The 15,075-nt window shown below is 44.2% G+C and overlaps 1 protein-coding gene across 3 annotated transcripts; it reads right to left on the reverse strand.

Annotated features, from left to right (window-relative positions):
* Positions 1–7,301: 7,301 nt before the first annotated feature.
* Positions 7,302–14,417, reverse strand: LOC136578383 (RNA-binding protein 12B-B-like). Of its 3 annotated transcripts, none has more exons than XM_066578412.1 (2): positions 14,345–14,417; positions 7,302–10,137 (listed from the first exon to the last, which is right to left on the reverse strand). In XM_066578412.1, exon 2 carries the CDS (start codon positions 10,129–10,131, stop codon positions 8,704–8,706), a length of 1,428 nt encoding a protein of 475 aa, XP_066434509.1. In that variant the 5' UTR covers positions 10,132–10,137; positions 14,345–14,417; the 3' UTR covers positions 7,302–8,703. The 3 variants fall into 3 exon arrangements, with proteins under 3 accessions (XP_066434509.1, XP_066434508.1, XP_066434510.1); XM_066578411.1 differs by lacking the exon at positions 14,345–14,417 and adding an exon at positions 14,235–14,331; XM_066578413.1 differs by lacking the exon at positions 14,345–14,417 and adding an exon at positions 13,976–14,152.
* Positions 14,418–15,075: the final 658 nt, after the last annotated feature.

Below are 15,075 nucleotides of genomic sequence, written 5' to 3' on the forward strand. Positions count from 1 at the left end.
GGTGCTTGTTGAGGTTTCCTGGCCACCAAGCCACCCAGGAGAAGAGTCTGTGGGGTGGCTTGATAGACTGCTTGCCCGATAGCAGTATGATGTAATGCTATGGCATTTTCCATCCCCGGCTAGAAGAGATGAAGGAGAATAGTGCTGGGAAAGATGCAGTGGATTCGGACAGTGCTTCTAAGGTTATGTATACTATTTTTATTTCCTGCAACCAGGGCTTAGATTAGGGCTTTGATAGTAGGATTTCCTATCGCGTTTTCATGCAATGCTATGCAATAGAGAGGAAGGCTCAATAGGGAAACATGGGCTACAAAACCTTGCAGGTCACATGCTGTCGCCGGACCCGCAATGTTTTTGTGTCAGGATGTTGCAGGCTGCAAACCCTCATGTGTGTGAATTAATCCATGGGAAAGCATGGGCTTCACATACATGTGATTTGTAGCAACGCAACTAAATTCCCGTGACTTTGTCACTCGTGTGAAGGCCTAATGTATGCATACAACTACCTCCATGCAGCTTTGCATCAGTCATAATAAGCAACAAATGCTTGTGCATTTTAGACATAAACTTGCATTTTCACTCAAGCAGACAAGGTATACTCTGCAAAAAAAATGTCTACTAGATCGATAGATAGAATTGTAAAGCGCCACTCAATCTGTAAAGCAAAGTTTTTATTCCATTTCAGCAGGTAATACAATTACAAGTGAAGACATCAGTTATTTAACATGTAGCCATACTATCTCTAGGTTTGCATACCACATATGTCTACATTTGCAGGTGCATGTGTCAAAGAAAAACAAAAAATAACAAGAATGTGCCAACCAATTTTTCCATTCACATTAGATTTGGGATTTTATAGGTATATAAATTTAGTTACCCTTATACATAGTTTAACTCTGTAAAACCCTAACGTAATATGCTAACTTACGGATGGGTGTAAAATTATATGGACACAACATTCAAATCTCTTATGGTTCATTAGGACCTAAATTGATTTGGATGAACTGTGGAAGATTCATGCGTTGTGTTCTTAATATAGGCAGTAAAAAGACCCAAATTACACCAGTCTGAAAGTGGCAAATTCCTTTTTTTGTGTTTTACTTAAACAATAAGTGAAAATGACCATTCGTGGAGACAGTCAGTGGATAAAATTGTTGGAATAAAATACTTATTGTTAAAAAAAAAAATCATGCACCAAGAAGGTGCAACGTAACATTGATATGAGTTATGTGATTATAATATCAGAGCAAAAGGATTATTGGTGAGAAAAACGCATCAAGTCTGCTATAGATTGTTTTTTGTTTTTTTTACAGTGTTAATAATGCAGCATAAATGACACAATACATTCTTTCTGCGGGTACCAAGACTTTTATTTTTTAGGTTTTTCCACTTTTCTGCAATAAAACCCCTTTTTTAGATTTTTTTTTCTAAATCACTGCATTCAAAGTCCTATAACTCTTTTATTTTTCCAAGGCCGGAGCTCCCTGAGGGCTTATTTTTTGTGGGTTTTGTAGTTTTTATTGGTACCATTTTGGGGTACATGCAGCTTTTTTTTTTATGCTCTTTATCCTCTGTGACAGGATATAAATAGTGTTCAACGTATTGCACACGTCGTTATGGACACGACAATACCAAAGATGTGCATATTTATTTTTTATGCTAATAAGAGAAAAAGCACAAAAAAGGTGTTTTTTTTAAATACATTTATCTGTTTCGTACATTATTTTTAGCTTTTTTTTTTTTTTTTAAACAGTTGAATGCTATGTACCTTGGAAAGGATAAGGTAGAAGGGGTTAAAACTTGTTTCTCCCTCCTCCTCTGGGTTCTCAGCTGCGACCAACAGAACCCGACCTGCTTGATTGCAGGATCAGAGGCTTTAATCCCGCGCCATATTTCTGCTATCGGGCAGGATTAAAGGCCAGGACCAAGCGCCATATATTTAACGCACTTGGTCCTTAAGAGGTTAAATCAACGGCATGCGCTTCCTACCACAAACAATATTTCAAATTACTAGTAAACTTTATTTTCAATCAATATGTGAAAGTTCCCTAAGAGGTGGTTTCACACACACACACACACACACTTTTTTTTTTGATTGCGGCTAAAACCAACTGCACCAACAACTGTTTATGAGTAGAATTATATGCCGTTTTTGTAGCAAAAGCCGGGACTGGATCCAGAAGGAAAGAGAAGTATGAGAGAATGGACTTTACAGACTGATAACTGTATACACATACAGCAGCTGTGACCCGAACACTATGCTATGGAGGGTTAGAACACCTCCATACACATCAGATAGTTGGCCAATCCTGGCATAGCTTTTGTGTATGAGCGCCTTAGAAGTACTTACACTGTTCTGTTGTATCCTCTTCCAGCTAAATAAAAACTGCATTTCTGATCGCAGCCTAAGGCTAACTTCACACTGGCCAGCACGATCTGGGGCTGTGAACCACAGCCCCATATCGCTCTCCACACCATGTTAACTCCCTGAGGATGCAAGGTGGTTTCATGTCAAAACAGCCTCACATCACTTCAGGGGAAGAAGCAATCCTCCTGCTGTGACTGATGTATATGAGTGCTAGATACAAAATTAAAAATCGCTATACGTGTTTATCGTCTCATGTAATATACATGATCACATGACCTTGTGGGCTGATGTATATTGGTGAGACAACAATGGAGGTACGTTCCTGGATAATAAAACACAAGTCGACTACGGATACTGGTAATACGGAATTCCCAGTTCCCAAACACTTCTCAGAAAAAAACATAGCGCGAGTTAACTCCGCTTCTGGGTCATTGCCCACGTACCCCCTTTGCAGAGAGGTGGGGATCGGGAGTCTATTCTTAAAAAAAAAAAAGAGTTAAGAGGAATTTATCATTTAAACACTTTAAGACCTAATGGATTAAATTTAGATTACCACTATGTATGATTGATTCTGCTAAGCATTCCTTTTAGCTATGTTCTTTTTTTCTTCCCCACCCCCTCTTCCCTTCTTTTTTCCCCCTCTTTTATTTTTTTTCTTACTATATATATTCTTAATGATCATTGTTGTTTTTATATATTTTTTCATCATTCTTTACAGATTCTGTACTCCGGTTCGGCTGAATGTCTCCTCTGCTTGGTCCTTCTATTGTTGTTTTTTGACTTTCAAATAAATAAAAATGTGAAATCAACTCTTGCATTCTATCGGTATGTTGCTAATTAATGCTTTTCAAAATTAATTTAGCTTTTTCTCTATATTAATATATCCAAGTGTTTGGATTACTGCTTTTGATTTTGATGTAGTTCTTTGTGTATGCGACTGCATTTGTCCCCTCTGGAGGTTGTTTGGGATTTATGACATATGACTATTTGAATCACATAACTTTGCTGCATGATTACTTTGAGGATTAGACCCGATGCCTGCTTGGCATTGTGGTTACCATAGTTATGACACATGTGCAGTGCATTACAACTTTGATGCAGGGAAATACCGCGATATTGATTTATTCTCGCACAGTGGATGACGGCAGATGTGATGATGCAAGATATAGCAGAGGAGTCTCCATACTTCAGTCCGGCCGCAGTACGTGTGTTGGGCAGCTTGAAAAAGGCCTCATGTGGGCCAAAACGTAGCCTATCCTTTTATAGAACAAGCATGGAAGAATAAAGATTTTTTTTTTTTAATGACATCCTTTTATGCTGCCACTTCATCGTTTCTAGGGCTGCGACTGACAGTTGCAGCAGAGGATTTGTGGAGTTTTCCCATTGCTTTCTGTGGGAGACCTTGAAATGCTGCCGCCGGCCCTATTGGATGCAACGGGCACTGCGATACGAGAGAAAAGATAGAACGTGCTGCAAATTGTTTCCTGCATAGCATCGCCACACAAGAAAACATCGCTCATGTGCACGAGCCCATTCAAAATTGTATAGGGTATTGCGCAATTTCGTAGGTATCATGTGTTAATTTGCACATCCCCATAGACCCCTATGGGGCCTCTGGTGTGTAAGTGCGTACAAAAAAACATGTCGCATTTTTTTTTCGTGTGCACAAAAATGCATAATTTGAGTTAAAGCATTGAAATCAATGGGTTCTATTCTCTGTGTATTGCGCACAAATACGCCCGTGTGAGTCCCCCCTAAACAGGTTAGTGATGGGCCTGTCCCCACTTACTAAAAACGAGACCAATCTTCTGTCTGGATTTGCATATGGAAGACTCGCGCTGGAGAGATTAAAACAGATCTCAGGCACATGCTGTAGAAAACTTCTGGGTGTAGAAGTGACTGAACTGAAGATTTTTAAATGTGCGGCACATTAATGTCTGTTGCGGATTTCACTCCTTTCAATGTAGAACAATGAAATCCATATGTGTAACATGTAGAAGTTCGGTGGACTTTGCTGTGTAATCACAACAGACTTTTGTTTGAAATGTGCCACCAAAAAAACACCGCACTGCAAGAACAAAGTTCAAATATACAAAAAAAAAATGATTTCTGTTGCAGGTAATGGTTGTTTCATCACAGATGTGGCTGAAAATACCAAAAGAAAAAGGGCTTTATGCAGCTAGCTGGGCGGAAACAGGACAGACCTCATTATAATAAATGGAGTCCGTTGAGTGCTGTTCGGTTCCATCCTAAGACGGAATAGTTTGGCCGCAAGGATTTCAATTCCCCAAAAAAGAACAAGAAAGCGGAATCCCCAGCGCAGATGTGAAACCACCCTTAGGGTACATTCCCACGAACATATCGGCTTGGTTTTCACGCCAAGCCGATATACGTTGTCCTCGTGTGCAGGGGGAGGGGGGGGGGGGGGGGGGAGAGATGGAAGAGCCAGGAGCAGGAACTGAGCTCCCGCCTCCTCTCTACCCCTCTGCACTATTTGCAATGAGAGGAGGTGGGGGCAGGGCTAAGTTCCAAGAATTAGCCCCCGCCTCCATCCTGCCTCTCCCCATTGCAACTAGTGCAGAGGGGCGGAGAGGGGGCAGGAGCTCATTTCCTGCTCCTGGCTCTTCCAGCCTCCCCCCCCCCTGCACATGAGAACAACGTATATCGGCTCGGCGTGAAAACCGAGCCGATATACGTTCGTGGGAATGCACCCTTGTACGTATGGAATGAGAGCAGCACCTCAAGTCACTTAATGCACTCATTGGAAGCTTTATACATTACCACTTTCAAATAATGTAACCCAAACCTAAAGTGATACAAAACATTTATTTTACTGTTAAGCCAATACAGACATTTATCAGCGTAGGTTCTTCATTAGAAGGGAAAACAAAAATCTGTTGAAACAGTAAAACTCAAAATAAGCAGTAAAATAAATAATTGGCTCTGTGTTCATATTAAAGCAAGTGTTTTGAATCAAACGCATTAGCAATCTAATTCAGTCAGACTTCTGATTAGCCAACTCTGAGGTCCCGGCCTTCAGTAGCAAGGTCTGTTCTTCTGACTTCCAGCATTATGCAGTAAAGTTATACTATCTGGTTCCATTGCTGATCTGTTTGCTCCTGGGCCCCTCTTCATTATTTCAAGATAGCCACAACGATTCTTACATCACCTGATGCCCACTGAGGACTGTTGGTGCGTAGATAAGCTAAAACATTACACGCTGCTCTGATTAGCAAGAGTCACTCATGTGAGCAGCATTAGCCAATCAGAAAGCAGCGTGCAGTTTTGGCTATGGATGCGGTGTGACAAACTATATCCAGATTGCTCATAGTTTTGAAGTGTCAAGGAAGAGATTGCAGTAGAAAAAATGAGTTGCAGGAAAAACCGGTGTACAGCGCTGCAAATGAAGCTGAAGCAAACCTGTAAGCACGTGGATATGGAGAGGAGGTGATGTCCAACAACAGAGACTAGACTACAGACTGGAACATCAGGTGCAGCATACCGAGGAGAGGTGGACAGGATCCATTGGCCAAGTTGGAAGAAGCGGATCAGCAGGCGCCACAGGAAATGTAGCTCTCTGGTTCCTGGACAAATTTTAAGCAGATTGGAAAATTGCTTAAAAAGGTGTCCACGAATAGTTGGGCAAAAATGGAGTGTTTTGAAGCACTGGCACACCCCATTGGGCATTCAGTCTCAGCAATATAGAATAAAGCAATATTTATCAACACCAGTCCTCAAAGAACCCCCGTAAGTCACAGTTGCACTTAAGTAAATGTGAGTGTAACAGGAAAAGTCAATCAGCTTAAAGATGTTCCATGGTGTGCTTTATATGAAGACAATACCCTCTCACAGAATGGAACATACTATAAGGCCACCTGCACATGAATGGGTCAAATTCTGGATGCGGGAGCCCACAGCAGAATCCAACCCCGTGCTTAGCCAGTGTCTGCGCATACATGTCATTTCTTGTCTTCTGTACTGCGGATGGTCCGTCCGGCGAGCTGTCGGACATGTGCAATACAGATATTTTCTTTTGAATGTTTACATTTCCCGCGCTGTCACTAGGCTATGACATGGGTCCCGAGACCTTTCCGCAATGTCAATTACAGAAGGGCAGCAAGTCGGACGGCTTCCATTGACTTCACTGAAACACGTCCTTGGGAGCTGCAGATGAGTAAATTGCTGGACTCGTCTACTAGTTTGTTGGGGTCCTGTGGCACTGAAACATACTGATCCCTCCTGAACATGAACACAATGTACTGCTGTGGGATTATACAATGGAAGATTAAAGGGGTTGTGCCAAGACGGCAGCCCCTGTTCATATGCCCTATTAAGGTATATGTACATCAGGTCTTAGAATAAAAAGCTGTTCAAATTCAGTTTGGCCACCAGGGTATGTACCATCTCAACTTTCCATTCTCCATGCAAGGATTGAATCATAGAGGATCAAGATGCAAATCCGAGACCTCTTTGGTCGCAGATTCACTTAGTTTCCATCCCAGTCAGTATTTCAAAGATAGCGGAAAATCCACAGCAATTTCCATGACCAAAAAAAAAAAAATCACATCAAAATCTGCAGCAATGTGGATTCACAGAAGAACTCAATTGAAAAAGTGAAATCCATTGCGGATATGCACAACAATCCGCAGCATTAAGCAGATTATGAATTTTGCTACAGAGTCGCACCAAAACCGCAACGCGTGAATGTACTCTTAAACTGGATAGAAAAGGGTCATCTTTGGCGCTTTTCTATCCAGCTTAAAAGACTCTAAGGCCGGCTTCACACGAGCGCGACGGGCTCCGCTGCGGAATATTCCGCAGTGAAGCCCGTCACGGCGCCACCCAGAGACCCCATACTTACCAGCGGAAGATAGCGTGAAGACGCTTCCCCGCCCACCGCCGTCGCGTCATGTGACACGCCCACCGCGGGACTGAAACTACACGAGATGGAAACCAAAGAGCTCTTTCTCACATACTGCCCCCTATGGTTCTACCCCTAGTTTTTCGCAGGGAAGATAGGAACCAGTGCTGGGTTTTTTAAAAAAGTAGTCAGAAAAGAGGCCAAGAGCGGCTCCTGTCTTGGTGCACCTTCTGCCATCCTGCAATACTGCTTTTCGACCTGGCCACAGATTCCTCCAACATCAGCCGATTGCCCGATGCTCCGCATTCTTGGCGCAAAACCTTTAATATAAAAAACAATTTTGAAGCAGCTGCAATAAGATGTACAATCGACTGGGCAATGAAGAAGAGTTACCAAGTCAGGCCAAGTCATGCAGATTAAACTTTAGTAGCAGGATAGCCTTAGGAGACTACTTATACAATGCAAACTAATGTGATGGAAGACAATTATAGAAGCTGCCTGGTAAAGCTGGAGGTCATAGACAGAGCTAGGCAGGTTTAAAAACTAGACTGAATATTACAGCCTAAAAAGAAAAACCGTGCACCAAATTGGGGCAGTGCTCCCCAGCGAATCTCAGAACTACAACTTCCATTCTACATATGACGCTTATTTTAAAAGGGGTCAGACGCCACCTTCAAGTTACACAATATTTGTAAGCTGGATTGTGTGGTTGTCCCCAATATTAATATGGTCATCTGATCACCGTTAAACAATACGGGCTTTTATAGGTAAGACTTTGGACAAGTGTGGTGTACAGTAAGTGTGCTAGGAGACCGATGGCATTTGTATAGTACATTTCCAAAGAGAAAGACATTTCTAAAGCTACGTTCACATCACCTCTCATGAACATTTTTGGCCAATCCTAAGGAACCCTTATATCCAAAAGGGTGTTATTTTGGCCTCTGTCAGGGCATTATGCATCGGTGTACCTTTTATAGAAAGCAAATAAGAGATTTATGCCACTATACGACTACACAGTGACATACACAGGGGGTTTCTATGGGAGCGGGTTTCGGTTGCATAGATACACTGCATATTTATGCAACCAAGAATTGCAGTTGCCTGGAGTATTACGGCCATTCCTGTGAGCCTTTGTACATGTAAATACACTTTCATTCATTTCAATGGCCTATTGCGGTACGTAACATGCACCCAAATAGGACATGCCTTTTTTTCCCCCCTTTCACATGACCAGACATCTCAAAAAAAAAAATAATAATAATAATATGCACATGTGAACAAACCCATTGAAATCAATGGCATTTATTCACTGCGCAAATACGCTTGCGTGAACTAGCCCTTGGGAAGGATGAAAATATTCACCCTCAGGCCACGCAGCAGAATCTTCCACTGTACTTCATTGCTCTAAGCCATCAGAATTTGGAAGTCGCACCTATCAGATCGGCATTACCATTGTCTACATGTATATTTTCATTCAAAATACACTTGAGGTACTTGGTGCTTCATCTACATGGCCAGCAGGAGTATCAGGTTCATCGTCGTCATCTTCCTGAGTGACATAAACATGAGTATTGTCCATTTGGTGGAAACCCGAATCCTCATCCGGCATGTTGTCATCCGTCTTCTCTTCATCAGGTGAATCATCATCATCCTCCTGAGTTACGCAGTCGTAAGGATCAGCCATGAGGCTTACAGATTTTGCACACAAGAAATCTTGCAACCTTTCCTCGGAAATTCGTTTCATTCTAATTCGCTTATCCTGAAACTTTTTCCGATGCAGTTTTTGAGCTTTATCCGTACCTTCTTCCGATGAGAAGGTGACTACTACTTCTCCTAGGCCAACTCCATCCTTGTCACATAGCAGGGAAATGTCTTCTCTATTGAGAGAAAAGCCAGCGAAGAATTCTTGAATGTCCCTTTTTGAAACAGATGAAGGAAAGTTTCTTAAATAAAGGCAATTTCCTGTTTTAAGATAGTGCAAGCACGGTACTTTCCTGGATTTCAGCAAATATCTTAACCTTGATTTGGAGATCGCAGATATGAACAGAGGAGATCCGTTGCAAGTGACGTTGTTAAGTTTAAGAACCCTCTCATAGTCCTCTCTCCTTTTGAACATGACAATCCACACTTTTGTTCTTTGGCCCTTCTCATCACACAGAATCATAATGTCATTCTCACTCACGAGGTGAAAAAACAACTTCTTCAAATCTTCTTTCGTAGTGGCATGGTTCACATTTGTCAAACAAACATGAAAGTCTCCATCAAATATTGGATTCTCCAGGGCTTTCGCAAACTTTGGACTTTTTTCGCTCCTCATCATACAGCATTTTGCCCACTCTCTTTCACTTGACCATATCATGGTTATATCCTTATCATCTCGAAATCTTCGCTTGGCCTCATAAGCATCAGTGCTATTAGAAAACCTAACCAATGCATCACCGTGTCTTATTGCAGGGCTATCACTAGTGTTCATTAGATCAACGACATTGAGTCCTTCAAAGCATCTTCTTACAAATTTTTTACTTCCAACTGCAGGACCAGCGGTAAACCGCAAATACAAGTGTGTGCCGGGGGATAAAGAATCTCGTCCTTCCTGTTGCTTCCCATCCTCATGGAAACTCCTTCTACTCGGGAAACGAGTTTGATAGTTTTTCAAGGACCGCTCCGTTTCCGCTATAGAGCTGGGATAAATGTAAATAGTAGAATTGTTTATGCGGTCACCGGATAACCGAAGAGCGCTTCGTGCATCTGCCCGAGTGATAAAATCAAGGTAAGCCACTCCGCGTTGACCCCCAATGATAGTAACTCCACCCTGGGGGATTTCCAGTCCTGCAAAGTGTAATCGGAGGTCTCGTGTGTTAACATCATCTGGAAGACCTTCTAACCTGACAGTTCGCGACATTTTTACCTGTAAATGGGGGTGAGGGAATAATTTAGAATTTTTTATAATCATTCTTCCTTATTAGTACATATACACTACTAAATGGATATAAAAATGCCAGTACAGTCTGTTACTGAACAAAGGAACTACAGAGATACAGGAAGATGGTGTTGATTCATCTTATCGCTACTTCCTATGACATACATGTATGTCATAGGTTACAGGTGATTCAAGCCCACTCCATGCCGACCCGAAACCAACTCCAGAGATCACGGCTATTTAACCAGTCAGATGCCACGTCAATGCTGACTACGGAATTTAAGCCATTAGCTGGGAGCCCCCTCTGTCATCCCAAATCCACCACCCTGGCAACACAATTTCTGCTTGTCGATGGGTAGGCATGGTAGCCCAGGGCTAGTGAAGGCTCTCAGGCCTGTCACATATTAATGTCCATTAGGCCCTGCTTGACACTTCTTTCCATGCATTTATAAGAGTTCGACATTAAAAAGTATAAGATGCAGCAATGCAGAAGTATTATAGTATATTATATAACTGGTCAAAAGTTCAGGACCCCTTGTGGGTCAAAAATAAAATGGGTCTTCCAGCCTTGTTTTTTTTTTTTTTTTTAATTGATATTCTACCTTCATGCTAGTTCATCAAAACTGATCATCAAATTGGGTCTACCGCCGAGACCCCAACCGATCAGCTGTTCTGGTGCCCGCTGTCACTGGCAAAAGACACAGAGGAGAAGCACATGCCTGACCTCTGTGTAATGGCCGATGCAATCTGCCTATGCTCTGAACTTTGTTATTTACAGTGGGCACTCCGACAGCTGATCGGTCAGGGTGATCCATTACTGACGACCAAGCCTGAGGATGGATCAGCAATAAAAAGAGCCTGGAAAAGCCTTTTAAGTTTAAAAATACCCCACAGCTTTTTTTTAAGGCCGCCTACACTTGGGCAGATTTGCATTGTGGAATCCGGAGCAGGTGTCCGTCTCCGAATTCCGCAGCAAATACTTCCCATAACATGCTAGTTTTTTTATTTTTAATCTGCATGGCGCATGTCCGACGGGTGACCATCTGCAGTACAGAGAAGATAAATGAAAGGCAGGTCGCACAGATGCTGGCGGGCCACAGGGTCGGATTCCACTGCGGGATTCTGCATGCAGAAACGGACCCGCCCGTGTTCAGCCGGCCTAAGGGGGAAAATTGCAAAGTTAAAAAGATAAAATGATAAACATAATCCATACGGCCACATCTGTAAGAGCCAAAACTAGTGCCACATTTTGTATCCTGCACAGCGATCACTGGTGTCAATAGCTTTAAACTGGTACAAAGTGGCATAACTGTTCTAAACCTCACATGTATCAGGGATGACAACCTGTCCTGCTCTGAGGGCCACATTGTCACAGAAGTAACCAATTCCAAGGGCTGCAATAAAAAGGGGTATTACCAGCTGAGATATCTGTAGGCATAATAAAATATATGCCATAATTGACTGGTAGCTGACAGTTGTACTTCCAGGACTCCCATCCATCTCTTTATCCCCCCTAGTCACACTGGAAGGAGGAAGAGACCCTGGATGGTATCCTTCCCATTGTTTGGGAGCTGAGTGTTTCACTGCTCCCATAATCTACAATGAAGACAGGTACATGGCGGGCTCATTCTGGAGGGCCATGCAGGGTCCAGAGACCCCGATCCTGCCAATATATGTGGGCTCCCGAGATGGCGCACAGTGCACCATTAGTACTGGCCTGCCCTTGCTCCTGTAGTACAAGACACTCCGCTTCTCTCCGATAGAGAATATATGTGAGCCGCCACCAGACACTGTCTGACACTAGATGCGTCCCACAATCCCATTCTGTGAGGCCCACATAAAAATATATGTACAGATAGTCCCCTACTTGTGAACATGCGACTTACGAATTTCGCAAGATATGAACTATCTGTCCTGCACAGTATGATGTCCTGCTATGGCATTACATCATACTGTGCAGGGGCCGGAGAGGCTTCTATCAAGCCTGTCCGGTCAGATCGCGGCAGCTAGGCAGCCGGGGGCCTTTCACCCTAGGGCTGTCTATGCAGAGCGCCTATCAAGCCGTGCGCTTGATGGACACACTGGATAGGCAGCCCTGGGACCTTTCAGGAGGTCCCCGGCTGCCTAGCAACCACACAGCGTCCCGTGATCTCATCGTGGGACGCTGTACGGGCCCCCTGAACGTCGGGTGCAGGCTGTTTCTTACAGCGGCCACCCGGCGGCAGCAGTTCTGACGAGCCGCGCCGCTCGTCAGAACTGTTAACACTTTAAATACCGCTGATAGAGCGGTATTTAAAGTGTTAACAGTTCCGACAAGCGGCGCGGCTCGTCTGAACTGCTGCCGCCGGGTGTCTGCTGTAAGAACAGCCGGCACCTGACGTTGTATGGAGTGGGATCCACCCGCGATCCTGCTCCATACAAGCATTTGTTCGGACTTGCGAACAGGTTCCTGGAACGGAACCTGTTCGCAAGTAGGGGACTAACTGTATAGAATTGGAAATGCATGATCGCCCTACATCCTGTAATATAGTATAATAGGCTGAAACAGACTAGTCCATCCGGTTCAGCCCATTACCCCCAATGTTCATCCAGAAGCCAATTTTCCATATTTAAGATTAAAAAGAAAATTCCTTCCTGACTCCAATCTGGCAATCAGAATAATCCCCGGATCACCGACCCGTCTGAAGTCATTAGGGATTATAACATGTAATATGGTATCGCTCAAGACAGACGTCCAAACCCCTCTTGTACTCTTATCGAGTTCGCCATTACCACTTCCTCAGGCAGAGAGCTCCATAGTCTCACTGCTCTAACAGTAAAGAACCCCCTTCTATTTCGGTGTAAAAACCTTCTTTCCTCTAGATGTAGAGGGCGCCCCCTTGTTACAGACCCATTCCTGGTTATAAGAGATTATGGGAGAGATCTCTGTATTGTCCCCTGATATATCTATACTTAGTTATTAGGCCCCCCCCCCCCCAGCCATCTTGGGGGGGGGGGGGGGGTTATAAAAAGGGGGCTTTAACAGGCTTACAGGATTAAGAAAAAATGGGGGACATTCCTAAAAGATTTTACACCAGATTTCCTGCATTAAGGCCTCCTTCCCACGGACGGATTTCCGCCGCGTTGCCCGCAGCTATTAGGTTCTATTGAACCTAATAGCTCAATGCTCACAGTGTGGAATTCCGCACCGTAAAATCACCCGTCCTCACCCGCGGCATGCTCTATTTACCGCGGGTGTACGTGCGGAAGATAGCGTGAAACCGCTTCCCCGCCCACCGCCTGTGTCACATGACGAGGCCAGCGCGTCACGCGTTCTATTGCGCATGCGCGCCGAAGCGTCATGCAGGACGGAAGACGCCGGATCCGCAGGTAAGTATTGGGGTCTCTGGGGGGGCGCCATGACGGGCTCCACCGCAGAGTCCGTCACGGCCGTGTGCAGCCGGCCTTAAAAGTCAAAAGTGGAAATTTGCAGAAAAATGTGCGCTACCGTCCACCATATGTCCCCAAACCGACAGATCATGCGGAACGGTCACCAGAAACTGGTGCAAATTATGCCAGAGACTAACGCCAGATGGGATGCCATACGTTCCTGGGCAGGTGGTGAGAAAACAGAGAGCTGCGCTCCTCGCCACACATTAGGCATCCCGGGCGCTGCTGGAAAACTCACTAACTCCAGCGTTTCATATGGGGATCTTAATAAGCTCCCCCCCCCCCCCAATATGTGGGGCTTCTTCCTGGAGCAGCCCCTCATCTGCCCACACTTGTGGCCATGTCGGGTACTGCAGCTCAGTACTTGTGACGCTATACAAATAAAACATATTATTACTTCAATGGCTCCAAGCTTCAACACCGGACAACCTGTGGACAGGTGAGGCACAGCTTCTGGCACAGAGCAGCCATGTTTTTCCAACCCCTTTAACAGTGGTAGAAAGCAGTGGAGACATGGAAATTCTAGGGGAGGCCCGCCTGAGTGAGGAAGAAGAGCTGCAGGAGCTGCAGTCTCCCTCCCCCCGTGCTGTATGTTATATAGGCGACATGCAGGCTGCAGCTCTACTACTACATCACCAGCATAGCCCGCAGCTCACCGTTCGCAAGGCAACCACAGCCAGGAAGTAATCACTGCGCATGTGCACCAGCGCGGGCACGCCAGCCTGCACACACAATCACAGCCGGCTGTTCGTTTTACGGCACTTACAACAAGTAGCGCGCGATCACCTGTGTAGGGTCCTTCCACTGTCGCCACAGCGCAGCCGTGACGTCACTTCTCGTTCAAGGGCGGAAGTGCTCTGACGTCCAATGCCGTCGACTAATGGTTTAAAGGGGAAGCGACATTAACGTAGGAGGCTGTTAGAAGCTGCTGTTGTTACATACCGTAGTAGTGGGATACATTATTAACCCATTGATGGCCAGGGCGGTTTAATTCTATAATAAACTATTGAGAGCATATTGTGAAAAAAACTGTACAAAACACACAATATAAACCACAAGTACACGAGGGAGTAAAATATGGGAGTCAACCTGAAACCATAACGTCTGATCAGAAACAATCAGCAAGGCGGCGGGCAGGATTGCATGAATCAAACCTCATGACAGAGTGTTGGGGGGAAAAACCACATTCTTTATTACTTGCCACATTTAACCCTTTAACTTGGGGTTTTTGTTTTATGCATGCTCACTTTTCAAGAGCTGTAACTTATTTAGTTTTCTGTCGCCATAGTCGTACAAGGGCTTTCTTTTTGCGGAAGGAGACTTATTTTTTAATAGTAGCGTTTGACGCACCATATCATTTATTTAAAAATTTTTTAAGTGGGGTGAAATGGGAAGAAAGGAACTTTGCCATTTTTATGGGCGTTTTGCACTTGCAGCCTGCATAAAAGTAACGGTAAAAGTGACGTTATATTTAGTTTATGGGTCAGAACTAGAGAT

Source organism: Eleutherodactylus coqui, chromosome 9, assembly GCF_035609145.1.
Source record: "Eleutherodactylus coqui strain aEleCoq1 chromosome 9, aEleCoq1.hap1, whole genome shotgun sequence".
NCBI classification, from domain to species: Eukaryota; Metazoa; Chordata; class Amphibia; order Anura; family Eleutherodactylidae; genus Eleutherodactylus; species Eleutherodactylus coqui.